This window comes from Canis lupus, chromosome 3 (assembly GCF_048164855.1).
Source record: "Canis lupus baileyi chromosome 3, mCanLup2.hap1, whole genome shotgun sequence".
Classification (NCBI taxonomy): Eukaryota; Metazoa; Chordata; class Mammalia; order Carnivora; family Canidae; genus Canis; species Canis lupus.
In genome coordinates, this window is record NC_132840.1 from 2,516,448 (window position 1) to 2,543,646 (window position 27,199).

Consider the following 27,199-nt stretch of genomic DNA (forward strand, 5'->3'; position numbering starts at 1 on the left):
ATTCATAAAGTAGATGACATGATCCGGCTTTTCATCCATTACCATAGGACTACTATCACTTGCTTCAAGTGGGAAAAATATACCCGCCTCAACGAGATGACCCTTAAGGAGACTGAAAATATATGCAAGACTTTTAAGAGGTTTGAGTGAGTGTATTTTGGGGCGGGGAGGGTTCTGCGAGATAAGCACAGACTCTCGGTACGCTCACCCGGTCCCTGGGTATGGACTGAAGCAAACAGGGTGAATGTCTGGGGCCAGAGAGAAGGGATCAGGAGGTGATTAGGGATTTTACTGGTGCACAAGCCCTGCTGATAGATCACGCACACATGCGAGTCTGCGCGCGTGTGTGCATTTAGGGTTTCTTCTGATCCACGCGACTGATACCATTTCATTTCTATCAGTGTCGGAAAACTTCCCAAGCTCCGGGATGCCCATTATGTCCCAGCCGGGCCACTGGATAAGGGGCAAGCTCTTCCCGTGGCCTTGGCCGGGCTGGGACACGCGATGCTGACCTGCGTGCCTGCCACGTCACTGGGGCCCGGGCTGCGTAGGGCAGAGGGTTCTCACACCGGACAGCGAGTGGGCCTCACGGGCCAGGATACGGCAGATGGTGGCCGCGTAGCCCAGCACCCTGCGTGCACACGGCCGGCCACAGAACGGCCTGTCCAGAGCCACCTCGTCGCCGGCTGCGGACAGCGTCATCGCCTGGCACCCGGGCCTTCGCACTCAGCACCACCCAAAGGCTTTCCAAGTTACAGAGAAGAGAGGAGGTTAGAAGGGCAAATTTAAAGAGAGAAAATGAGTCAGAGCCGTGGAGGGAGAGAATTATAAATAGACGGAGCATCACCAGCAGTGGAGTTCTATCCAAATAAGGAACTGCTCCGAGGCCCAGGTAGGAGGGGGAGAGGGAGGAGAGAGCAGGGAGCTGACGCAAGAGAGCCCATTAGGGTGGGACTCTGACCACCTGCAGAACAAACTGGTTTCTCCCAAAATAAAGCAACATGAGGAGCCGAGGATCACAGACCACAGAACAAGAGCTAAAGGGACCTGGGCAGAAAATCAATAGACCCCATGCTCATTTCTCTCATATCGCCCTCTTTGCCGGCTCCACGGGGATTCATTCGTATCTTAAATATACTTTTGTGATCCACGATCCCATCACCGGTGAGGAAACCGCACACGACAGGCGCACGAGGTTCTCTGACGGGTCCCCCGCGGCAGAGGTGCGGAGAGGGCAGCCAGGTCTCCAGGAGCCCCTCCCCACCTTCCCAAGGCCACTCAGCACCCCCCCGGGGTGCCAGGCCCTGTCTCCAGCCTCTGAGCAGCCCCCCCCACCAACCCTGCACACCATGGCCACCGCCGCAGCATCGTCCCTTCCCAGCTCGGTTACGGTCCGGCCCCCACGCGGTTTCCTTAGGGAGGAGCCTACATCCCACCCAACGGACCACCGTCCCACTCAGGTGCCTCATGGAGCCAGGCTCCTTTACTTCGGGGTCCCTGTCTCCATCCGAGTGCGGCAGTTGCTAGCAGGCGGCGTTGGCCGTTGCCTGTCCACCCCCACAGCACCCCACCAGTTCCATGACAGAGGGTGGGTGTCGGGGTTCGGGGCTCACTCAGGGCAGACAATGTCTCATCCACGGTGCTTGGGGGATCCTAAGTGCTCAGTGCGCATTTGTCGGGTGGCTTCATCTAACACTCTGGTGACCCAGCACAGGGCTCCCAGGATAACAGCGGGCGGGTCGCCTCGTGTGCGTCTCACCCAAGGGACATGACTGTTATGGTCTTAGTTGCAAGATGTATGAAAACCATCATATTTTTTTCTTTTTCCTCTCTCTCTCCTTTTTAAGACAAGAACACATATGCACATAGGACAGAGTCCCAGGCACCACCTTATCCTGCACCAGCACCGGCAGAGAAAGCCAACGTGAAGGTCCTGAGGATCGTGACACGCTAGGTACTCGCGGACAGCGGGCTCTGCACCACCTGTTCCACAAAGAACTAGAGTCTGGAGCGGAGTCTCTGGCTGACACTGGTTTTACAGAAATCCAGAAAGAGGAGTTTGGGGGCACCCGTGCCGCCCGCACAAACCTAAGCTGGCAGATGGATGGGGAACCGCGGAACCAGCCCACAGGGGTCCGGGCGGCCTCTGCAGAGCGCTCGGCACAGCCTCCTCCAAAAGCCGGGTTAACAAGTTACCCATTAGCACGAACGCAAAGAAACACTTTGATTTAATTAAAAAAAAAAAAAAAAAGGATCTACTTAGTTGAGGGGCAGCTGGGTGGCCCAGCCAGCTGAGTGTCTGCCCTCCGTCCAGGTCACGGGGCTCCAGGGTCCCGGGGCCCCACGGCCAGCGGCCCCCACGCTTCTTCCTGCCCCTCTGCCCCACCCACGCGTGCTCTCCCGCTCTGTCTCTCAGGCCAACTCCCCCACCGACCCCAGGGCAGGCAGGGCTCAGTCTCAGGACCCGTGAGACCCCGACAGAGGCTGAAACCAAGGGCAGGACACCTAACCAGCTGAGCCACCCCGGCGCCCCAAGAATGACCTTTAAAATCGCAAAGTAGAAACAATGTTCAAACTACGAGCTGCTCTCTAAAGTGCTGAAGGGGAACATGAAAGGATTGCACAGCCCCCTTCATTGGAAAAAGCCACTCGTATGAAATCTTATTGGGTTTATGATACTTTTTAATCAATTCCCCCGTTATTTAGGTGACCCATTCAGGTATTTGAGCACAACGCTTCCTGAGCACCCCCTGTCTACAGGCAGTGTTCTGGGTTCTGGGGAAACAGTGAAAAACAAAGGAGGCGAAACCTGTCTCGTCCGTGGAACATGCACTGTCGTCGGAAACAAATCGCAAACAAGACAAAGTATAGAGTATGTGAGGCAACGATCATCAGGAAGACGAAAAAGTAAAGCACCGCCAGGGGCTGTGAGATATTAGAGAGGGCAGTTATTTCTGGGGCAGGACGGGACAGGGAAGGCTTCTCTGTGAATGGGACTTTCAACCTCGTTTTAAGTCAGCCAGAAACACACGCACTTCCAGGCAAGGCGACCCTGAGTAGGGCCACGGTGTCCCCACGACACCGCACAGCCCCTCTGTCCTGCTGCCATAGCTTGGGTTTCCAGTCCACCCCACCTCAACCCAAGTGACGCATCATCCTTCCAAACACACTGAAACATCACCTCCAGCAACATGCCCTGGGACACCCGAAAGGACCCTTCTTTGGGCTCCCAATGTCTTGTGCTCACCCGGCAGCATAACTCTCTGGCCACCACTGCAACGACACCCCCCCCCCCCACACACACACACACCCACATACACGGATGCACACACACCTGTAACTAAGAACACATTACAGGGCCGCCTCGGCGGCCCCATCGGTGAAGCCAGAGACTCTTGATTTCCACTCAGGTCATGATCTCAGGGTCCCGGGAGACAGCCCTGCATAAGGCTCCGTGCTCAGCGCACAGTGTGCTTGTCCCTCCCTCTGCGCCTACCCCACCCCACCTCACCGCCCCACCCCCGGCTTTAAAATAAATACATAAACCATTAAAAAAAGAATACAGTTGGGCAGCCCGGGTGGCTCGGTGGCTTAGCACCTGCCTTTGGCCCAGGGCGCGATCCTGGAGACCCGGGATCGAATCCCACGTCGGGCTCCCGGTGCATGGAGCCTGCTTCTCCCTCTGCCTGTGTCTCTGCCTCTCTCTCTGGGTCTCTCATGAATAAATAAAATCTTAAAAAAAAAAAAAAAAGAATATAGTCGTGGCTACAATTACTATGTACAGAGACTATGCATACATGATGGTATGGACTCTGACATACTCTTATTTATTCTACTTGGAGAGCGTTTGAAGACTTTTTAGTAATTTCTGCAGAGTTAACATTCAGAAAGTGACAAAGCCAAACTTCGGACTTCTGGAGAGTGCATCTTGAGGGCTTGCTCTTCCTCTGCACTCAGCTGTCTAGCGATAGAGTGAAAACACACGGATCACGGGAGGGTGCACGTAAAGCTCTGAAAAGCCGATCGCTCAAAACCCGGCTCTGCCATGAGCTTGAGTGCAGCCCACGGTGCTGAGGCCCCAGCCCAGCGATCACAGGAGGGCCTTTAGGACAGCGGGTATGGTCCTACGTGACGGATGCTCCTCAGCCTGGGGGAAGCTCGGCAATGAAGTGGCTTGCAGCTGGACACGGGAGAGCGTGCACGGAGACAGAACACCTGAAGCACCCGTGGGCACCTTGATGCGGATCCTCCTCTCCCCCAGCCTGACTCAGAATCTGAAGCCGTCACCCGAGATGTAGTTCTGGCTTCGCTACGACCCAAGAGCCCCAAACCCGAAGCTACAATATTTCAGGAGCAATGTTCTTTAAGGGGAAATATGTAGGATTGGAAATGTTTGCTGGAATTTCTTCATAAAATTAGTTCGACTGATTTAACAGTTGAGCTGGCCAGGATAGAGAAGAGAGAAAGAGCTAATTCATAAAAAATAAAATAAAATAAAATAAAATAAAGTAAAATAAAATAATAAAAAAGTAAAATAAAATAAAATAAAAAAAATAAATAAAATTAAAATAAAATAAAATAAAATAAAATAATAAAATAAAATAATAAAATAAAATAAAATAAAATAAAATAGTCATAAAGACTCAGGGGTGTTTTGGCCACTTCAAAGTCTTAGGGTTCACATGTGACATTTCTGTCACTCGAGCAAGAATTTTTTGAGCATTACTAAATCACAAATCGATGCTAAATGCCTGCTTGTTTGCTTCCAGTTCTATCACTTAATTGAAAGAACAGAGTTAAAATTAGTCATCAGACTCCTATGAATCCAAAACAAACCCCAATTTAATTACCTTTTCTATTCAGACAAATATGGAAAGTTCTCCTGGGCATAGCATGTTCAGTTATTTATATTATATAAGATACTATTTGCAGTCATATACTTCCATAAAGAATCAACTAATAGAAACGGTAAGAAAATACTCAATTACACATGCATGAGCCTGTAGATCCAGGATTTCCTGTGGTAGGAAAACGAACTGCCTGGGGGCTGGCTCAAGTTCTAAATATCCAGGAGGGAGGACTTTAGGGACTCTGAATTCAATATTCAATACTTCCTTTAAAAAAACAAAAGGTTGAGCTTTACTATTTATTATTTGCTTTTTAAAGGTTTTATGTTTAAGTAATTTCTGCACCTGATGTGGGGCTTGAACTCACAACCCTGAGATCTAAGCGGCGCACGTCCTACGACCGACTCAGGCATCCCCGTAGGCAAGAACTCTTGAGTGCAAATTATGGTTCAAACACGTGGAGCTCATCTCAAAAGCATAACAGGATACGGTGGGTAAGATCATGGCCTTGGGAATGCCCAACGCGATTCAAACCCCGAGCTCTTCCCAGCTCTCTGCTCTTGCTTTACCGATCCTCCTAAGGCTCACGGCTGCCGTACTTAAAACACAAAAAGAGCATCATGCTGGTCAAGACGCCCGTATTCAAAGCCCACTGGGCCTGAGGTGTTTGGCAATTGAGCAGCTTTCACACCAAGACACACATTAAGGCACGTACACCGCACGGCGAGGAGGAGCAGGACCGTGACCACGACGTCAGTATGACTGGGCCGCGGCCTGTGTTCCAGCACGGTCGTGGCAATGGGACGCGCTAGGTCTACAAACAACCTCAAGTCTGCTACCTGAGTTTGTATCAGGCAAAGCAAAAAATAAAAAAATAAAAAAATAAAAATAAAAAACAAAAAAACACAAAACAAAACAAAACAAGAAAAACACCAAAAAACCCACAACAGCAACAACAACAACAACAAACACACTTTCGGAGATTTTTGTATTTTAGACACATTGATAAAGGTCTTCAGACCTATTTTACACATATGATTGGTGTACGCACGTATGTACGTATATGCACACAAACACACACACACGTATATGCAGAAACAGGAGGGCAAGCTATTGCTAGTGCTAGGATCAAGATCAAGTAAGGTGGTGCCCACCAGGTGCCCCCATGGTACTGGCCAGGATGGGTCACACACTCAACGGGGGCGGAGATCATGGTTCTGGTCTCGGATATATACTCCCGTGTGCCTAAGAGAGGGCCTGATGAATCCTGGTGATTGCTGGCATCCCCTCATGCAGGCTTCCCGTGTCCAAGCAGACCAACTACATGAGGTGAGAAGACTGTCCTTGGAGGGTCTCCAATTGCCCCGCAAGACAGCGAGGTGGAGGTAGGAGGGCCCTCGCAAGTTCCCAGCAAGACACAGAGAGTTAACCCACGTCTTGACGATCAATATTCAATGCTCTTCCTATTTTTCTTTTAAATCCCTGCTTTTGGGAAATGAGTACCATTGGCCCGGTTCACTTCTTAATCTAGACCTCGGTGTCCATCGAAAGATGAATGGATAAGGAAGCTGTGGTCTCTGTATACAATGGAATATTCCTCAGCCATTAGAAACGACCAATACCCACCATGTGCTTCGACGGGATGGAACTGGAGGGTATGATGCTGAGTGAAGTAAGTCAATCGGAGAAGGACAAACAGTGTATGTTCTCATTCATTTGGGGAATATAAATAATAGTGAAAGGGAATAAAGGGGAAAGGAGAAAAAATAAGTGGGAAATATCAGAAAAGGAGACAGAACATGAAGACTCCTAACTCTGGGAAACCAACTAGGGGGGGTGGAAGGGGAGGAGGGCAGGGGGTGGGGGTGACTGGGTGACGGGCACTGGGGGGGCATTTGACGGGATGAGCACTGGGTGTTATTCTGTATGTTGGCAAATTGAACACCAATAAAAAATAAATTTATTATAAAAAAAATCTAGACAGGAAAATCAGCCAGTGGCAGGCGGATACTCGGACTCCTCCTATGATGACGGTGTGGGAAGCCTGTGAACGCTTCGGAGGGACAACCACGTGAGCGCCAATAACCAGTGGTGTGATCTCGGGGGGACCACTCCCCTACACAAGGAAGGTTGGTCTAACCTGCCGACAGCAGCACAAGTGCAAACCCGCCCGCACACAGCCCCGTATGAAATTCCTTCTGCACACCTCTGACCCCATCGGACACCGAAGGGCTCGTCTCCTACTGCAAACTTCACTGAACCATGCACGGCACGCAGCTCTGTGAAGCGCGCACGCCAAGAACTTCCCGTTCTGCATCCCGGTTAATAACTGAAACAACAAGCCACGAACAAAACTGAAACCAAAAAAGGAGACAAATCTTCCTCCAACGGGAAGCTGCGTGGCCTCAAAACAAAATGCAACAGATGACGTCTTAGGACCTGAGGCCACAGAAATTCCGAGTGAACAGAAACGTACGGACGCTCCAGCCAGAGGGCAAGTCCGGCTGGCACGCACGCCCCGGGGGGAAAGGGGGGCAGAGGCCCAGCTGAGCGCGCCTGAGCACGTGCTGGCACCTGAAGGGGGACGGGGCGGGGAGCGGGCCTTCGGCGAGGTCACTGCACACACCTGAGGCCGTGGGGCTGCCCGTACCCCCGAGGGGCCCAGGCTAACTGCACCAGCCGCCGGGCCAACGGGCCACAGCTACGTGCCACCGGGTGGGCCGAGTCCGATGTCACAGACCTAAGAAGGAGAAGCAGACCCCGAAATCGGGATCTTAGACACGCAGCTTACCCGGCCAACGAGAATCGGTTCAGGTCCAGAAAACTCCTCCAGGACAAACATTTGATTCCAAACCCAGCCTCTCTTGGAGCGGTTCAAAACCCGCTGCTCGTCACTCAGCCGGCTGGGTTCCAGAGGGGGCCTGCCCAGGAAGACCGGGCCCGGGCCCGTGGGAGCCGCAGGAGCGCAAGGGGGCAGCGCCATCCATAGTACCAGGAGCGGGGTCCAGAGATCCAAGGGCATCCCCGCGAGCCGCTCGGGCATGGTCCCGCCGCCGCCGCCGGGGCAGGCGCCCCACAGCCCGACGACTACTTGCTGGGGCTCCGGCCCGCAGCCATCCAGCTCACCGCGCCGCGCCCAGCGTCCACTCACAGCTCCGCCGCGGCCTTGGGCTCAGGAACCGGGCATCGCCTGGGCCGCTCCCCCAGCACCCCGATCCGCGGGCCTCCTGGCATCGAAGCTCCCTGCAAAACAAGGACGAGAGGGGTGAGGGTCCCGCGGCAGGGCCCCGGCTCGGGGCCGCCTCTGCAGAGCCCAGCGGCGGGGGGGCCTCTGAGGAATCACCACCCGTGGGCCCCCCCGCTCGGTCAGGCCTTAATGGCCTTTCAGTATTTGCTCCGGGTCTACACTGATCACAACCCACTTAAGCACCAGAAGTTCTGTCCTTCCTCCCTGTTGCCCTCTCTTCCTTCCCTCCCCGTCACCATCCCTCCCTTCTTTCTCTTGTTTGTGATGCAGGTTGGGGAACCCCTGGGGGCTCAGCGGCTGAGCATCTGCTTTGGGTCCAGGCATGATCCGGGGTCCCCGGGTCCAGTCCCTCATCAGGCCCCCCGCATGGAGCCTGCTTCTCCCTCTGCCTGTGTCTCTGTCTCTCTCTGTGTCTCTCATGAATAAATAAATAAAATCTTAAAAAAAAAGTGTAACGCAAATTGGAACATGGGCCCTGTTGTATTCCCTTAGAGAACGCAAGTGCCTGCCTGCCTTCCACCCGTCCTTCCTTCCTCCCTCTTCCCCTTTCTCCCTCCCTCTTCCCCTTCCTCCTTCCTCTTCCCCTTCCTCCTCCCTCTTCCTCTTCCTCCCGCCTCTTCCCCTTCCTCCTCCCTCTTCCCCTTCCTCCTCCCTCTTCCCCTTCCTCCTCCCTCTTAACCTTCCTCCTCCCTCTTCCCCTTCCTCCTCCCTCTTCCCTTTCCTCCTCCCTCTTCCCCCTCCTCCTTACTCTTCCCCTTCCTCTCTCTGTCTCTCTCTCCCTCTCTAATGTAAAGATGGTTCCTAGTTCACTCTCTGCTGAGCTATGTGAAGACACTAGCCTCTAATGGGTAATTAAAAATATATGTACTTAACACGAGACTGGGAAAGGAAAGTTCCCATATCTACAGTCCTAGCTGCCACAAGGCATCAGGAGGGACGGTCCCGTTCAGGGTACAGGATGCAATTCTGTGCCACGATGCTAATAACGAGTGAATAAAATTAGAATGCTCCCAGAGAGAAACTCGGTAATGTCCAGCATGTACGCTGTAATCAGGATGGTGTCAGGGCTCCCATTCTAAATGTACAGTCGAACAGGAGATTTAAATTATGAAAAGCTCCTCTGGGAATGAAATATGGTAAAAATACAATTTCCAATTGAGGAGATCCAGAAAGGGATGGGCAAAAAAATCCCCCATTACCTGAGGTGTCAAATACATTTTTTGCTTACCTTCAGCATGGCAAAATGTGTTTCCTCCCTCTCAAAAAAAAATTATTTTTAAAGAAATAATGCTCACTGCAGATCCCAGGGAGAAGCCTTGCCAAATTAGATTAAACGGGAAAATAATTCTTCAAGACACCACCGGGACGGGTTGGGCTCAGGGAATCTGTAACGGGGTAGGGAACCTTTGGCCTCCAGGTCTTGGGCCCGGCATGGCGCAGGGCAGGATTGCAGCAACGTCTGGAACACGGGTCAGGGCCGGGGCGCAGGCAGCTGCAGGCGGAGCCAATGGGCCTCAGATGCAGGCTGCCTCTGCTCTAACCCAGCTGGGGACCCGGGGACGGCCCCCCTGCATCTGCGGGTTGGGGCCCCCCTGCATCCCCGGCCCTGGGCCCACCTGCATCCCCGGCCCTGGGCCCACCTGCATCCCCGGCCCTGGGGCCGCCTGCATCCCCGGCCCTGGGCCCTCCTGCATCTGCGGGTTGGGGCCCACCTGCATCCCCAGGCCTGGGCCCCCCTGCATCCCAGGCCCTGGGCCCCCCTGCATCTGCGGGTTGGGGCCCCCCTGCATCCCCAGGCCTGGGCCCCCCTGCATCCCCGGCCCTGGGCCCCCCTGCATCCCAGGCCCTGGGCCCCTCTGCATCCCCGGCCCTGGGGCCGCCTGCATCCCTGCCTGTGCTTTCAATAGGAAAGTACAAGAGGCAAGAGCACCGTCCCATCCCTCCCCTGGAGCTGCCACGCACGGAGGACCAGCTGTCCCTAAAGCAGATCTCCATCAACACCTCTCTAGGTCCAGCGCAGAGCAGACCTCCGCAGGCCTCAAATTTAAAGCCAACCAAAGCTTGCAAGCTCTCCATGAAAAGACCTCAAAGTATTCATCTCTGTCTGACTTGCCAGGACCACCTACTTATCTGAGCAGCCTTTGCAGCGGGGCCACCGCGGGCCCTGACCTGTCCCGCACAAGCGGCCGGGACGAGCCGCGGGAACACCCCAGTAGCTGCGTGGCCTGTGTGGGGGCAGACAAGCCTGGGTCGGGACCCCAGCGCGCCCCACTTGCTGCCCCGGTCGTGATGGATGCCACTTAGCTCTCTGAGCTCCATCGTCCCTTCTGCAACACGGCGGCAGTAATTCCCACTTCCCTCCGGGCCCCAGGGTGAGTCAGAGCCCAAAGTCCTGGAAAACAGCGGGAACACAGTAAGCACGCCCCCAGCCGTGGCCCTGTGGTTTTCCTAAGTGGGACTGGGAGGGTGGCGGGGACAGGCTCCCTGCCCTTGGGAGGCAGAAAACAGAAAGTCAAATGCCAGAATCGAGGGTTAAGCTGTGTGGCCTCTACAGGAGGAGCACCCAAGGCACAGGCATGACACGGGGCACTCACAGGTCTTCCAGCAGTGGTGTAAGTGGGTGAAGGTGGTGCTGGGGGCGCGGGAACATGGGACTGATCCTGTCCCTGCAGCCTCAGCCCAAACACTTCTCAAGGAAAAGGGTCAGGGGCGCCTGGGGGCTCAGCGGCGGAGCGGCTGCCTTCGGCTCAGGGCGTGACCCCGGGGTCCCGGGATCCAGTCCCACATCGAGGTCCCTGCATGGAGCCTGCTTCTCCCTCTGCCTGTGTCTCTGACTCTCTCTGTGTCTCATGAATAAATAAATAAAATCTAATAAAAAAAAAAGAAAAGAAAAAAGAAAAGAAAGAAGAAAGAAAAGAAAGAAAAGAAAAGAAAAGAAAAGAAAAGAAAAGAAAAGAAAAGAAAAAAAAAGAAAGGAAAGGAAAGGAAAGGAAAGGAAAGGAAAGGAAAGGAAAGGAAAGGAAAAGGGAAAGGGCCTGTCCTCTGCAAGCACAGCTTGTGTAGGACAGAGCAGCCCCATTCGGGGCTCAGGGCCACACGTGGCCTTCCCGGGCGGTGGGTGCGGAGTCCAGCCTCCGGGGGCCTGAGGTCGACTTGCCGGCTTTGCATCGGGGGCCACCCCCCCACCCCGCAGAGCAGCAGCAGCCTCACAACGTGGGCCCACCTGGCCGGCCCTGAGCATTCAGAGGGGTCACCTCGTTCAAGCAGCGCGGAAGGCCTGGAACCTACAGCTCTTTTTAAATTGTGCCACATACTCTGCAAGTCGACCGGGCCTCTGCTCTGCTGTTAGCGGTTCTGGGGCAAGAAAACTCCTTTCCGCTTGACACGCGCGCCGCTTGTGTCCTCCGCTGGCCCCGAGGGTGCCCAGCACGGGATGAATGCAATGGGGGTTGGCTCTGCAGCTGAGCCCAGCAGGCTCGGGCCGGCAGCGACCACTGGCCCAGGTGCCGAAGTGATGGCACGTTGTGACTTCGCCCCAGGCAGCCAGAGGTCACAGGCCATGAGGGGTCCCCGTGCAGTGTCCACGGCCCAGGGCCACCGGGGCTCGTGCGGCCTGCCCAACACCGATGCGCCCGGCCACCGAGGGACTTGCTGGGACGAGCGGACAAAAGACCACCCTGGCAGAGAATAGCCCGTCATCTGCATCTAGGGATGAACCCAGGGTCCCCTGCGCTCACCAGCCCTTGCCCGGCAGCATAAGCCTGTGCCAGGCGGGCAGTGCCAGGTCCCAGGTCCCAGGTCCCAGGGCCCGGGCAGGTGCACAGCGTCAGTGCGGGACAGGGAGGCGAGGGAAGCCGCGCCTGGATGCTCATCCCGCAGCACCAGGGAAGGCTCCCCAGAGGTGGCGGCCGGCCGGCTCCAGGAGGCATCGCCCAGCCGCCGGGGCAGCTGTGCAAGGGCCTGCAGGTGAGGTCTCGGCGGAGCACGAGCACCGGCCCACCCAGGGCGGCGGCGGCCAACCATCCCCGGCGAGGCCGCCCATCCCCCGAGCCCTGCCCGACCCGAGCGCACCCTGATGGGTGGTGGGTGCCAGCGCCCCAACCCCAGGGCGGGAGGGGGTCCTGAGTACAGGGGCCCGGCAGCCGGACCAGGCGAGCCCCGCTCACTGGCACTCCTCACCTCCGGGGACGGGAGGACGGGCTCCTGTCCCGCAGCTGCTGCGGAGGTCAGGAGTCGCCCCAACGCCGGGGACACCCCCTCACCCACACCAGCCTCCCGGCTGGACGTGGAGGACCCGCACACACCCCGGCACCCCGGCCGCCCCTGCGCCCTCTCCCATCCCCTGTACTGCTACCCAAGGTCCTGGTTTTTCCTTCAGTGCCCATTCCAAAGTGGGGAGCCAGAGCCGCTGGTTACACGGAGATGCACAGTGGGCACCTAGGAAGCGTTTGGGTGGTGGGTTTTTTAAAGACCTTATTTATTTATTCCTGAGGGACACAGAGAGAGAGGCCGAGCCCCAGGCAGAGGGGGCAGCAGGCTCCCTGCGGGGACCTGACGCGGGACTCGATCCCGGGACCCCGGGGTCCCGCCCTGGGCCGGAGGCAGGCGCCCCACCACCGAGCCCCCAGGCGCCCCGAGTCATGCACGCACACGTGCCCACACACGGCGAGTCACCAAGAAACACTAGCACGTGCACACACGTCGCAGGAACACGCGCAGCTCCCCGGGCCCTTGAACCTGCTCCCCAGGGGACCGTGATGGGAGCGTCACTCTGCCACCATCGTTCCCATCTCAGGGAGACACAGACTGAAGCACAGAGAGACGCTATCTTAAGTGATGCTTTATTCGCACTTGATTAGATACTGTCAAAGCCTGAGGTCACTTCTCTGGGAAAAAGGAAGAGCAGCAGAGCTTAGAGGCAGAGGCACGCTGTTACACATCTCAGTGGGTCTCAGACAAAAAAGAAAAAAGGATGCTTGGTTCCCAATTTCCATACTGTAAATACTCGCACCGATTCCAGGCCGTCCGTGTGGCCACTAACGAGTTGTGGCAGTTCCTGAAAACCTACCCAGCGGCTCCCGTAAACCTAGCACTAGCCCCCCCTGACGCCCCTGGGGGCGCTTCTCAGCCCTAACGCGCACACTAATCACCTGGAAACACCGCTAAAGTGCAGATTATGACCCAGAAAATCTGGGGCAGGGCCGTGACTTTGTGTCGCCGGACCTCTGCCCCGTGGGGGGAGACGTGCTGCGGGCCTCGGGACCAGGGCTCGGCAGCCTCGGTGTGAGCAGATCAGCTCATCCCCCAGCCCAGGCCTCTCCCCGGAGACCTCACGGGATGCCCTGGTGGGTGCACGCGCTGCCACCGCCCCCTGCGCACAGGAGCACGGGCGTCTCAGACCCGGGGCCCCCGGCCGCCCCGCCGGGAATGAGTGCCCGGGATGCCCGGGATTCTCCGTGATGCCCCCCCCATTTGCACACACCACGTGGGCCTCTCGCGTGCCCGGGGAAGGCGGGTCGCACGAGCGGGACCGGGGCTGCTGAGAGCTGGGCCTTCCTCCGGCGACGTCCCCTCAGAGAGCCTCGCTCGGGACAAAGGAGATTCCAGTGTGACGATCAGAGTCACACCACGGACACCGCGTGCATGGGGAGCCCGTGTCCTTGTGCTGATTGGAAAAGAGCTCGATGGGAACCGTCACCGTTATCAGGATTAAGGGCCATCGTGAACAGAGACTACACACCCCGACTGCGGGACTCCACGAAAGGAAGGAGACTCTGAGCTGGGTTGTAAAGCTTGGGTAAAAAAAAAAAAAAAAAATCAATGTATTTTTAGGTTTTCCGACCGCAGTACGTACGTCTGACCAAGCGATGCACGTTATTATAATGCTGCGGCCCCGACACACCCAGATAGCGAGACGAAGGGGTTTTACAGCCTCTCTGGAGTTCTCGCAACTAGAGGAGTCTGGACTCGTCCCCGTGAGCCAATTCCTGCGCCGGGCAGCGTCCCGGCCGTGGACTCTTCCTTCCTTCACACCAGCACTTGAGACACGGGTCCCATCCCCCGCCGGCCCCAGCTCTGCGAGGTCAGCTCGCGCCGTCGATTCGGGAAATAACGTGGATGGAAGCTGTGAAGGGCCGGCCGCACACCATGGGTGAAGCCCAAAATAAAAACGGGCTCTTACGGACACTTTAGGATCCAATCCAGCAGATGACTGTGGTTGACAGCAAATTAGGCTTTTATTATCCAGCGGGCTTAGTGGCCACGATTATTTCACAGAAGCAAAAGTGACACACAGGCCCGGAGAGTTTCCATTAGACGTGTTTCTGACCTTGAATTTAGAACCATTAGCAGGCGGCCTCAAAACACGAAAAATGCACGGGGCTGGGGGGGGTCAGGGGGGTGTCTCAGGAACACAGACGCCTGCGCTGCTCCGCGCATGGCCCCCGGCGACTCACGCCAGGCTCTGGGGCACTCGGACACGACCGGCAGGGATATGTTTGGGGTTCCGAGGGGGGTGACACCTGCAGGCGTGCAGATGCGACTCAAGGGAGCTCTGCCTCCCAAAGCCTTTGGGATTCCCTGATCGGATTCCCTGGGCAGGGCAGGGTTCTGGATTTGTGGCTGGTTTCCTGTGCACCATGCGCCGCCCACCCCCCCCCCCCAACACCACGGCCCTGTGGTCACCTCCCTGCGGTGCCACACCGACTCCTCAACCCCGCTACTCCTCCATCCAGAAGCACGCATCATTTGCTAATCTTGCCACCCAGAATGCCTACCAAGCCCATCTGGCTCTGTGACCGACATGCTACTCTTTCCCCTTAAAGCCCCACAGGTTTTGGTGACCTTGGCTAACATAAATGCCTCCTCCTCTCCCAAGGGGTAAAACCTCATTCTTCCCATAGAAGCGCTTCTATTTGTTACAGAAATTTCGGCCCGGGGGGACCAGGTCTGTGACTAAGGCGAAGTCAAAATAAGACCCCTTTGCTAGTATCATCGATCCAGAAGTATTTATGAGAACTTTCTTGAAATCCTAAAGATCTCGAAGATACATAAATATTCTATTGGGCTCCCTTAAGGCACAACTAGACTGAGATCATCTCAAAAAAGATGAACACGAGGCCAGAAGTCTCGGGCCTCCTCTAAATCCCCCCTTCTCCTTTGGAAAGCCACATCCTTCATGGTCTTTAAATAATCTGCTCAAAACTTAATGGTCAGAGACCCAAGGAGTGAAAACCACCAAGGTGCCTGCCCTTTATTGGAAGGGGTCCTGGTGAGGATGGGAGCTCCAGTGGGTCAGAGGCCCGGCCCCAGGGCTCAGACTTCGGGTTCCCTCCCCGGCCTGGGCACCACATTCTCCCACCGCCCCTTGCCGGGAGCGACTTCAGGACCTCAGCCTGGAAGGAGGCAGGCATTGTGCAGACCACCCGGACTGACCAGGTGCCTGACCCCATGGGACCTCTAGATAAAACCCTGAGCTTCTCGCAGGGAGGCGTGCAGATGTCCCCACCCTGGGGGCACCCGAGGGAGAGGCTCACTATATGAGCACATAGTGCCCTCGTGAGCTACAACTGCCACCTATCAGCCTGCCTTTCCTTGGTCACTCGCTGCCCGGCGCGTCCGGGGCCAGCTTCCAGGCCCACCCCGGGGACTCCCAGGGACCCAAGAGCCTCTAAATCACAGCAACCGGCAGACATCACCCCCACCCTTGGCCGAGGGAGGCTCCGCGGCGCCCTGGCCGAAAGCACGGAGTCCGGTGTCAGGAGTGGCTCGAGCCACCGTTCCCTCACTCCCAACAGAGGGGGACGCGGATCTCAGTGGGGGTAGACGAGAGAACAGGTGCTCTGCGCTCCATACTCTAACCTGAGGGGTCGTGGGAAAATCCCATAAGCTACCTAAAACTACGCTGCAGCAAGAACAGCTACTATTTATCAACTATTCCATGTGCTTTACAAAGACTCTTGATTTCTTTTTTTTTTTTTTTTTTAAGTATCTTATTTCAATTTCTTGCTGTGTAGGTCACTAGAGAAACTCCCAGGATTCTATTTAGACAGGTCAATAAAAGAATTTCTCATTCTCGTTTCGTGGTTTAAGTGACAGTTACCATGTTGGATATGAATGACGCCTTTCATAAACAGCTTTCCCTACCCACAGCTAACACACAATTAATGACTTCAAATAGTTTTATTAAGCTTCTAAAGGGCAGTATTTTTAGCCCCTTCCCAAGAGCCAACCATGTCTCCTTCCATGGAACACGTGGCATTGCCCTTCACTGTTTTCTGCTGAGGGGACAACGCACAAGCCTTCAAGATCCACGTGGATCCCAACCATGAAAACACGGTCCGCTACATCGTATCGTACAACAGCACCACAACCCAGTTTTAATCACTCAATGACAAACATTTCACTGGCTAGATACTTTCACAAAAAAAAAAAAAAAAAAAAATCCCATTGCATTCCATACTCATCTACCTTCTTAAGGAAATGGCCCAAATAGGGAGTCCCTACCGACCCAGGGATGAGGCCAAAATGATTCCTAAACACCATTCAGGAAGCTTCTGAGAGAAGATAATCTAAGTAGAGATTGGGTTCAGGTAGCGCCTTCCTCCAAAAGCGTTCAACAAATGTTTTCCGTTTATTTTAATGAATTTCAGCACTACTATGATGGCTAAGAATTAGAACCTCTCCCTTCTTAAGTAACGTGGAAATGATTAAAATCAGGCGTGTCACATAACCGAGGCCACGGAGCCTGTGATACTGAAACTGAAATGCAGCCCAGTGTCCCGGCCTGATAGGTCAAGACCCTGCCAGCTGGATTATAGTGCGTAGTAGCCACCCTCACGAGGGCATCCTACTGTCATCCTTTCATGTTGCAAAGACTTTCTAGCTTAAGAACCACCCACTGACACTATCACCAGGAACTACGGACGCCGATGACGGATGGACAGACAGACAGCAAGCAATCACGTAACAAAAATAATATTGAGATATAATGCAGAATACATAGGTGATGAAAACCAATTAAAATGCTCATACGGATTCTCACTAACCATCTGCAGGATACTGTTCTATACTATCTTCCCCTACTACATGTTGGTAAGATGCAAAAAGAAGACAAACACAAGTATGTCTTCCCATTCGACCAAAATAGGTACACATTTTTTTTTTTTGCATTTTTGAGCATCCCCAATACGAAGATGGAGGTACCTGAGCACAGAAACCTAAACTCTGTTTGTCAGGGTGAAACATCAATAGAGAAATAAGGATTGGGAATGCATCCTTGTAATTTTCATATCAAATTCTGGAGAGGAGTTTGCACGCATAAGAAAAACATTCCCTTATGATATCTCTATCACCCCCTCGTCTGCTTATTTTGTGTTATTTGTGTCACATCAGGAACCCGATAATCTTATTTTACGCATTAATCTACCTACGAAGAAACAACGTGTTACAACCTTATAGCACGTTACAGAACGTGAACATACTGTGATGACATTTTCACTTAATAACATACACAGAAAGAATAAGATTCCGCTTAATAGTCCTTTGCAAATATATTCAACATGCTTAAAATATAAATAGATCCACAGAAAGACCTCATCATGGAAAACATATTATTTTCCTGCGTGTACACGTGAGTGCCAGGGATCCTGCTGATAATATAGAGGAGCACGGAACTGTCGTCTAAGACACCCAGACTTCAGTTCACGTGAGGTTAATGTGGACTGTTCCAGTCAAATATAAAATAGACTGAAGAGAGGCAAAGGAGGGAGAGAGAGAAGGAGCAAAGAAGGCAAAGCCCTTCCCTCAGTTATTTGATACATCCCCAACAAGGGAAGGTGTGGACACCGAGTCACACATGTGACACTTCCATAATTTATTTTCCCCCATAAAACACAGCTTTACAGCCCACACAGTTTAATAGCATTTTCGATATAAGTCTGGTCTTGGAAGGATTCTCCTTTTCTCAAAACTGAATTATGCTGCTTTTATGTTCCCATATTATTGAACAAATGACTTTGAGGGAGAAAAAAAAATGCTTTGTGGAACATGAACAAATTGATTAAAAAAAAAAAAGAGGAATTCTATCTAAAGATCAACCTAGGAGAATTTTTGCAATGTCTGTAGAGAAGACTGAGGTAGACAAATACTGGACTTTGGATATGATCGTATCCCACCCCTCCCAGCCTTTATTGAGAATCCTGTAGTAAAGAGAGGGAGGGCTAACTTGCTAATTGTCGATGCATCGAACAAATGTATCCCGAGCACCGACTCTGGGCTTAGCCCTCCACGAAGCAACATCCTGGTGGGCGGGTCTTTGGCAAAAAGGGTAGCAAAGTACGAAGGTTCCGAATACAAGTGCTACTGTTTCATGACGCTTTCCAAAAAGATAGAGAGAAAAACCACATCTATGTATTTCTACAAACTAATAGGACTTAATAGCAAGACTTCTAAAGGCAAGAAGGCGGATGGTATTTATGATAAGGAAGAGCATATGACATTTAAAACTCAGGAAATAAAAGCTTGGGACATGATAGAAAAAGGAAACAGTGTTGGCCCTGGTGTTTTGCCACGAAGTCGCACTGGAGATTTCGCTAGAGGCAGCATATGGGAGAAGCGGCTGAATGGCATCCCTTGAACTTATTTCTTTTCTGACCTTTTGAAGTTGCCAGGTTCAACTCATTTTCTCCTCAGGGTTATATCTGAAGCAGGTTCCAGAGGCAAGAACCAACAGTTCAGCAGAAATATACTGCTCATCACAACTTTCGATGGGAACTGAATGACAGAAGACTAATAGCTCTTTGGTTAATTGAGCCCCACGAGTTCAGATGACAGCCTTGTCCCATCAAAATATCATTCTATTCCACAAAGATACAATTATGGGATTGTGGTGAAAAAAAAAAATCCAGCACGACATTTTTTTTTTTAAAGTGGTCAATATACAGATTTAGGAAGCCAGGAGGGGAAATCAAACAATCTAAGGCAGAGGGAACATAATAAAACTCTAAGATTAGACTTGAACCAGCAAATGAGTTAGTTGGGCACATTCTGAGGGTTTTCTAGAAGTTTTGTGTATCTGTGTGCATATGTGCTCACTTCCGAGGGTGAGCGTGCACCACACACGGCACAGAGCAGCAAGGACCAGCCGTGCTTTAATCCGGACACTCCGTAGGTGTTGCATAATATACCAAAGTTAGGAGCCGTCTCCTAAACTGAAAAGCAAAATCAGTGCATTGTGGCTATGCAAGCAACAGTGCTGCAACCAAAGGGGGGAAAAAAAAGCCTTCTTCCTGCTTCTCTGAATAACTTTGTAAGCAATATAAAATGACTGAAGCCACCACCAACAGCATCACTGAGCACAGGATTTTCAGAAGAAAGTCTTGAGACTTTGGACTCCATCCATAATTAAAAGGCTACTCTGATTATGCCTGTTCCCTGATTTGTCAAATGAGAGGCTGTGCTGATGGGCCAGGAAAGCGTGGTCGGAAATATAAATTGAATGTCATTTTACCCCTGAAAAGCTTCTGGTTTTGCATGGAGAGTTTGCTCAGACTGGAATGTTGATAAAGCCGCGAGGTGTGCCACCTGGAGTAGGAGAATGAAGGTTTGTTTTGTGTTTGTTTGTTTGTTTGTTTTGCCCTAAAAGCCTTAGTTGCCTTACAAGGTTTTCTGAACGATGGGTGACGTAGGGATTCTAACTCTCCTATCTGTCATCGCTCCTTTCTCTTCACCAGTGCCATGAGCGGCACCTGGAAAGCAAAGCCCTGAAGTACAGTCTTGAAAAGAACCGTACCCTCATTCTTTGGAGTTCCCTTGCTTTGCTCCCAAATCCGATGCTCCCTGCAAACCAGGAATCCCAGACCTTAAATCTGTGCACAGTTTACAAGGAAGTGTTGTACCACGAGTGTGCTCACACGGCAGCCTTTACAAATGCTGTCTCACGTGCTCCCTTCCATCCTGCTGAGCATGTTTTATGGGTTGTTTGTTTTTTCCACCGAGCACAGCACCGCTGGCTCAAGTTCAGGACTGGCCTAGGGGATGCCTTAGAGGAGTTGTCAGGCCCCGAGTGCTACAGAACGCCCCGATAAAGTCACTTTCTGATTAAAGACCTCCTTTCCTTTGGAGCTGGTGTGTGTCAAGCAGGCATAAAGGGGCCGCTCTTCTAGCGAGGGCTGCTATGACATTGTTCATCAAAATCCAGAACACTTCCAGGAACTCAAAACATGCAACCTGGGCACCAAACACGCAGGCAAAAAAAATGGTAAGAGATTTACCCGGCTGATATCCCGAGAGTCTGGGGAGACTGTGGACTTTAAAGCGGAAGTGGTTTTTAAGAGTAATAATGATTGGAAATCCGAGCTCTAGATTGGGGGGGGGGTAGATTAAAAGTTTCAATATCAGCATCACAGCCCGCGCTTCGGAGAACGTTAGCCACGGTCCCTAAGGTATAGGGTATCCTGCGAGCATCACCTGCGCAGGTAGTCATGGGGGGCGCGGGGGGGGGGGGGGGCGGGGAGGATGGAGCAGCCCCGGAGGCAGCGATGCCCCCAGTCGCTGGAGAAGCTCTTCTCGGTTTTCAGAGATTCTTCCCAACTCCAAGCCCTCCCCAGAGTCCAGGGGGAGGAAATGCCCATATTACACACACACGTATATATCTCAAAGGTGGCTTAGAGCCCTGCAAGTGCTCCAGCGTGCAAGGGCCGTGTGACCGGCAGCTTCAAGTCCGCTAAGGCGGAATCACGGAATCTTATCATTCATTGGGCCGGGCGGACCCAGCAGGTCTTCCGGCCGCGGAGCTCGGGGGCTGCAGCACGTGCCTGGACCGCGCGGTCTCGCGGAGCCGCCTGAGCGGGAGGGGAGGAGAGGGGCGGGGAGGGACGGGCCCTCCGAGAGCATCGTCCCCGGCGGCCACGGCCCGGTGGGCGCCCCCGAGCCCCGCGCCCCGCGCCCCGCGCCCCGCAGGGTCCCCGCGAGCCTGGGCGCAGCAGGGCCGGGACCTGGGGCGCTCGCAGCGGGCGCGGGCGGCGGGAGGCCGGGCAGCCGGCTCGGGCATCTTACGTAAAGCTCTGCCCACGGAGACTTTCCCAGTTGGAGAGCTCCCACCGCGGGGCCGGGGCGCGGGCGCGGCGCGGCGGGGGCGGCTGACCGCAGAGGCCGAGGCCCCCAGCCCGGTCCCCGCACCCCCCCCCCCGCCCTCCAGGTCCCCCCAGCCCGGCTCCCCGCAGCCCGGTCCCCGGTCCCCGCACCCGGTGCCCCCAGCCCTGCACCCGGTCCCCGGTCCCCGCAGCCCGTCCCCGCAGCCCGGCTCCAGGCATCCCGGTCCCGCACCCCGTCCCCGCACCGCGTCCCCGCAGCCCAGCCCAGTCCCCCCAGTCCGCCCAGTCCCCGCACCCCGGCTCCCCGGTCCCCGCACCCAGCCCCCGCAGCCCGGCTCCAGGCGCCCCAGTCTCCCCGGTCGCGCCCCCGCCCCCCGCCCCCCGCGGGGTCCTGCTCACCGCGCGGCCAGGACGGGACCCGCAGCTCCGCCAGGGACGTGGGCTCCGGCTCCTACCGAGGCGGCCCCGGGCGAGGAGCGGCGTGAAGTTGCAGCCCCCCGCCCCCCGCGCCCCTGCCCCCCGCGCCCCTGCCCCCCGCCCCGCGCACTGAGCGGCCCGACCCCGCGTCTCCAGCAGCCCCGGCGGCGCGACGCTCGCTCAACGCGGTCCGGCCGCTCGCACGGGGCCCCCCGCAGCCGCTCCGCGCCCCGGGCAGGGCCGCCGACCCCGCGCTCCGAGGCTTCCCGGGGGGTGGGGGGGGGGCGGCCGCGGTCCCTGCGGGCGGGGGGTCCCGGCGCGTCTCGGCTCGGCGGCGGCCTGCGGAGCCCCGACCTGTTACGCGCGGCCGGAGCCGGAGCCGGAGCCGGAGCCCGAGCCAGAGCCCGAGCCCGAGCCCGAGCCCGAGCCCGAGCCCGGCGGGGGCGGTGCACGGCGGCGGGGAGCGGGGGTCCCCGGCTGCGACCTCGGCGGGCGCGGGGCGCGGGGCCTGGGGGGGGCGGGGGGTCCCGGCTCGGGCCCCGCGGGTGCAGGTGCAGGCGCAGGCGGGCGCGCAGGTGGGCAGCGGGGCGGGGGGGTCCCGACCCGGGCCCGGCGGGTGCAGGTGCAGGTGCAGGTGCAGGTGCAGGCGGGCACGGGGGGGGGGGGTCCGGGCCACCGGGCCCTTGGGGCGGCTGCGGAGCCGGCAAGTTGTCAGCGGGCGGCGCGGCGGGCGAGCAGGGGCGGCCAGGGCGTGCGAGCGGGTGCGGGGCGGGTGCGGGTGAGGGTGCGGGTGAGGGTGCGGGTGAGGGTGCGGGTGAGGGTGCCGTCCCCCGCCCCGTCCCGCCGGGCTCCCCCGCCCCGCCCCGCCCCGGCCCTCCCCGGCCCCAGCGGACCCGCAGCCCCGCGGCGAGAGGGGGGCGCGCAGGGGTGCGGCGGGCGCGGCTGCAGCGGGAGCCCGGGCCCTGGGCGGTGCGCGTAGGGCGGGGGCGGGGGCGGGGGCCGGGGCGGGGGCCGGGGCGGGGGCCGGGGCCGGGGCCGGGAGGGGCGGGGCGGGGCGGGGCGGGGGCGCGGCGGGGCCACTTACTGCTGCGGGGTCGGCGGGCGCGGGGGCCTCCGGGCTCAGCGGCGGCGGCAGGGGCGCGGGGCGGGCTGCGGGGGGCGGCGGGCCCCGAGGCGCCTGCGGGCCCGGCTCATGCCGCGCGGGCTGGACTGGGCTGCGGTGCGGGCTGGGCTGCGGGCTGGGCTGCGGGCGGCCTCCCGGCGGCTCCCTCCCTCCGGCTCCCTGCGGCTCCCTCCGGCTCCGGCTCCGGCTCCGGCTCCGGCTCCGGCGACCGCGGCCGAGCGCTCCTCGTGCGAGCCCGCCCGCCTGCCAGACGCAACTGTGAAGTGATGTGGAAAAGTGAGCCGGAGCCTCCCCCGACGGATCTCATTGGGCGGCGCGCGGAGGCAGGGCCGCGGCTCCCCGCTCCCGCCCCCGCCCCCGCCCCCGCCCCCGGCCGCCGCCGCCCGCCCCGCTCCCCGCTCCCCGCTCCCCGCGGCCGCCCAACTTTCCGCCCCCGGCGCTGCCCTGCCGCTGGGTGCGCGCCGCCGCGGGGAGGGGAAGGGGGGAGAGGGGAGCAGGGGGGCGGGGGGCAGGGGGAAGCAGGGGGGAGCGGGAGGGCGGGGAGACGAAGGAGAGCGGGGGGGAGAGGGGAGCAGGGGGGCGACGGAGGGGGCAGGGAGGTGGGGGGCAGGGGGAGCAGGGGGGCGGGGGGACGGAGGGGAGCAGGAGGGCAGGGGGGAGCAGGAGGGAGCAGGGGGGCGCGGGCAGGGGGCGGGGAGGAGCGGGGGGAATGGGGGGGAGCAGGGGGGCAGGGGGCAAGAGGGGAGAGGGGGGAGCAGGGGGGCAGGGGCGTAAGGAGGAGCGGGGAGGAGGGGGGAAACGGAGGGCGGGGGGGCAAGGGGAGCAGGGAGGCGAGGGGTAGCAGGGGGGAGAGGGGGAGCGGGGGTCAGGGAGGTAGGAAGGACCGCGGGGGAGCAGGGGGGACGGGGGTAAGGGGGAGAGGGGGAGCGGGGGGGACAGGGGAGTAGGGGGGAGCAGGGGGGAGCGGAGGGCAGGGGGCGGGGGGAGCAAGGGGGAGAGGGGGGAAGAGGGGAGCAGGGGGGAGGAGAAGACGGGGTACAGGAGAGCAGGAGGGAGGGGGGGAGGGGAGCGGGGGGAACGCGGGGGGAGCAGAGTTGGGGGTAGCGGGGGAAGCAGGGGGACAGGGAGCAGGGGGGACGGGGGTGGAGGAGGGGGGGAGCAGAGGGGAGGGGGTGGGGGAGCAGGCGGACGGCGAGTCCAGGACCCGCGGAGGCTCCGGGTGGGCGGACGCAGGGGGGGTCTCCCCTGGGCTTGCGAGCGCCTCCCGCCCGCAGAGCTGCGCCCGTCGGAGCGGGGAGCGGGGGGCGCGGGGGGCGGTGCGCTCCGGGAGGCCAGGGGGGCTGCGGGATCCCGGGGGGCTGCGGGGTCCCGAAGGCCGGAGGGGGGGGTGCCCGACAGCCGAGTCGTCCGGGTCCCCCGCGGGGCCGGGTGGTGGGTCCTGGGGCTGCAGCCCCCGCGGGGCAGGGGGGCGGGGGGGGAGCAGGAGGCCGGGGTTGCCCGGGCGGGCGGGCATCTGGCATCTGGCAGCCGCGGATCCCGCTAGAGGAGGTCCCGGGCACAGGGCGGCCCCTGCATCCCCACTTTTCCTCCCGGCGGAGCGGACGGAGCGCAGGGGGGGGGGCCGGGCCGGGCCCAGCAGGGGAGGGGCGGGGTGCGGAGGAGCGGGCGAGGTGGGTGCGGCCCGTGCCCCGCCGCCGACCCAAACCCTGACCCCGCGGGACGGAGGAGGGCGCGGCCCGTGGGCTCCCGAGGTTCTGGGAGACTTGACGTCTGGCGGTGCCGCACCCCACATCCCGTTGTGAGACGCTTAAAAGAACTGTGGGTCTAACAGGTCTCACATTCTAACCCCGTATGGGGAAAAAAAAAAGACCTTAGTGGGTCATCTCATGGGGGGGGTGGTGAAGAGGGCCAGAGACACCCCCGCCCCGCCCCTGCGCCCCGCGGGGCGATGGGGAGCAGCGGGGGCCGCCGGGGGGCCAGGAGTTGCAGGGCTCCGCTTGCAGACAGCGCGGCAGCCCCAGTGGCAAGGAAGCAGGTGGTGTTTGGGGGCCTGCTTGACGTTAGGGCCTTCCTTGTCCCTGTGAACAAACGCTCCACACCTTTCGCGGGGCACTTTCTTACGTGTATGAGAACTCAAAAAGTTTTGTGCCCCTGAATTCAGGCTGGGCATGGGCTCCAGGAGCAAACTCGCCTCCCGGGAAAGCCAGGTCTACGGTGGACACAGGGGGCATCGCCAAACCGCATTTCCCTAAAACAACAGCAGCAGTTATTTTGACAAAGTGAACAGAGCCAGAGCCCAGGGGCTTGGCTGAGCTCGCCCGGCCTCACCCTAGCCACAGGCCCTCTCGGGAGCAGTCACTGCCCCATCCTCCCTGAAGGTTGGCACCTGGAACTCAAGGTAGCCCTCTCTGCCGGTGCTAATCTCTGCTCAAAGCACTGCAGTAGGAATTTCCTAATAATTTTCTCCTAATTCTTAGGAGAGGTCTGGGTGATTAAGCAGTGTGAAAGAGGATTAGGATAATGTTAAAAAGCCCTATAAGGATATTTCTAAAATAATCAGGGATGCTGAAAGACAAGGCATTTGCCTCTTTAACAATTCCACCCACACTTAATAGGATGCAGTGTCATGTCACCACGGAGAGAGCCTAACTCCTTAAGGAAGTGTCTTCTCTTCAACATCCTCTCCAGGGTCACAGCCCTCCAGCAGGAAGAGGACTGCGCTCCCCAGGCTTTTGAGAATGGAGACTGAGATCGCCTGCGCTGTGGAGCTTTGCGGGGAGGAAGGGTGAGGAATGACCTGGCAGGGCAGGGGTATAAGCAGAGAGGGTGCCGAGGGGAGGGGGGCTGCGGCTCAGGCTGGGGGGGCACGAGGTCTCCAGCCTGCAATTGCGACCAGCCCGGTGACAGGCAGACGGGGACTGTACTGCAGGTGACTGACACAGAGAGGAACCCAGTGATTCTCCGCTACTACAGGTAGAGCTCGTTGTTATAATTGTGACTGAAGGAGACAGTACACCAGGCGACTGGCTCTTGGAGAGCGAAGGATGAGCTGGCTGGAGGCGGGGGAACAGGGAGGCTTCGCCTTCTCTCATTGGAGCAGAAAATGGTAGAATGGAACCTATTATCCGCTGTATTAAAATGCAAACTTAAAAAAAATAATAGAATGCAAACTTCTCTTCTTCTCATTCTTCAGTACATAGTGAAAAATTGAAATAAACTAAAACACACACACACAGAAAAACAAAACAAAACAAAAACAAAAACAGGTGCTCACCATGATAGGATTGTGAGAACTTTGAGGTTTCTTGGCTTGCTTTTAAATTTAGATTAATTGATGAATTTGCGGGCTTTCTTCTATAGGTGAGGTTGAAAGTGTGGATTCCACCAATGTAAATATATCACAATGTAATTCCTGCCTGGGGTATTTTAAAATAAAAATTTAAGTACTTTAAGAACCTGAAATACGGAGAAGACCAAAGCATACGTGTGATACGACTTAATATGTAATATTTTCCAGGAATGCAGCACACTTACCTCAGATTTGATGTTACGAAATCCTAATGAAGAGATCTGAAAACCACCATGTCCCCTTTTCCTGGAGGGTGGGGGTCGCCATTAATAACCACCGTGTCACTAAGCAAAAGACACTTTGAAGTCTCATTTTGACGTCTGATATCGGAACACAGATCATAAGAATGAAAAAAAAATTAAGAAGGCAGTTTTAAGAAGTTTGTAAATGTCTAAGTATATGCAGGAAAGTTTTCCTTTACGAGTTTGTTTTAAATCAGCCTCTTTGCTAAAAATCATGAAAAGATGTGATTAGTGCTCAAATTACAGTGGCTCTCCCACTGATCTCTGGACCAGATACTGCCTCCCTGTTCTCAGAGGCTTGTTAGGGATGCAAATCCCCGTACCCTGCATCTGGGTGGGGCTCAGCAATCTGGGTTTTAACAAATGCTCCAGGGGATTCTGTTGCTTGCTGTATTTTGAGAACCAGTGCCTTAGGCTATTCCTTTCTCAGGTGGTATATATAAAAAATGAGAAGAATAAAAATAAAGTGGGGTATCGTAGGAATACTTATTGTTTTTGTCCTGGAATATCCTAAGACAGAATACTATCTTTAAAAAAAATAAAATAAAGAAGAAGAAAAGTGCGTGCACCCTAAATAATGTGATCACTCCACCAATGTCTATCACAGGATCTGAAAACCTAGACTGAGCTCTCTAGAAGTGGCGATAGATTCTTGGCGTAGAATCACCAGTGAGCTTGCTATTCAGACCTGTGACGCTCCGCCTGGGTTTGGCTGTCCCTGGAATTAGGCCTGGATCTCTTAATATTAACTGTAATTGCTAATCTTGAGCTTGCCATTATATCTTCAGTAAATGGAGGTGTAAACACTTTCTGAAAACCACATCTGTGCCGAGAGCATTTTGGAGAAGGTTTTCAAAATGGCATTATCTCCCATCTTCCC

At 56.4% G+C, this 27,199-nt stretch overlaps 1 protein-coding gene and 1 long non-coding RNA gene across 7 annotated transcripts in view; one reads left to right on the forward strand and one right to left on the reverse strand.

Annotated features, from left to right (window-relative positions):
- Window positions 1-22,741, reverse strand: part of LOC140626249 (cadherin-8) — a 357,477-nt gene extending 334,736 nt beyond the window's left edge. Inside the window, exons 1-2 of one of the 4 annotated variants that reach the window (XM_072813924.1) lie at window positions 22,690-22,741; window positions 7,639-8,090 (exon numbers count right to left, since the gene is read on the reverse strand). In XM_072813924.1, the coding sequence (XP_072670025.1) occupies window positions 7,639-7,890 (252 nt within the window). In that variant the 5' untranslated portion in view covers window positions 7,891-8,090; window positions 22,690-22,741. Of the gene's footprint in view, window positions 1-7,638; window positions 8,092-22,689 lie in introns of those variants that run through there. The other 3 variants (XM_072813911.1, XM_072813932.1, XM_072813917.1) reach the window with 3 other exon arrangements.
- Window positions 22,742-22,758: 17 nt separating this feature from the next.
- LOC140626265 (uncharacterized) lies at window positions 22,759-25,913 on the forward strand. Of its 3 annotated transcripts, none has more exons than XR_012025462.1 (3): window positions 22,759-23,004; window positions 25,417-25,513; window positions 25,702-25,913. It is a non-coding gene; the product is annotated as an uncharacterized lncRNA (long non-coding RNA). The 3 variants fall into 3 exon arrangements; XR_012025456.1 differs by lacking the exon at window positions 22,759-23,004 and adding an exon at window positions 23,129-23,182; XR_012025455.1 differs by lacking the exon at window positions 22,759-23,004 and adding an exon at window positions 24,342-25,126.
- The last annotated feature ends 1,286 nt before the right edge of the window (window positions 25,914-27,199 follow it).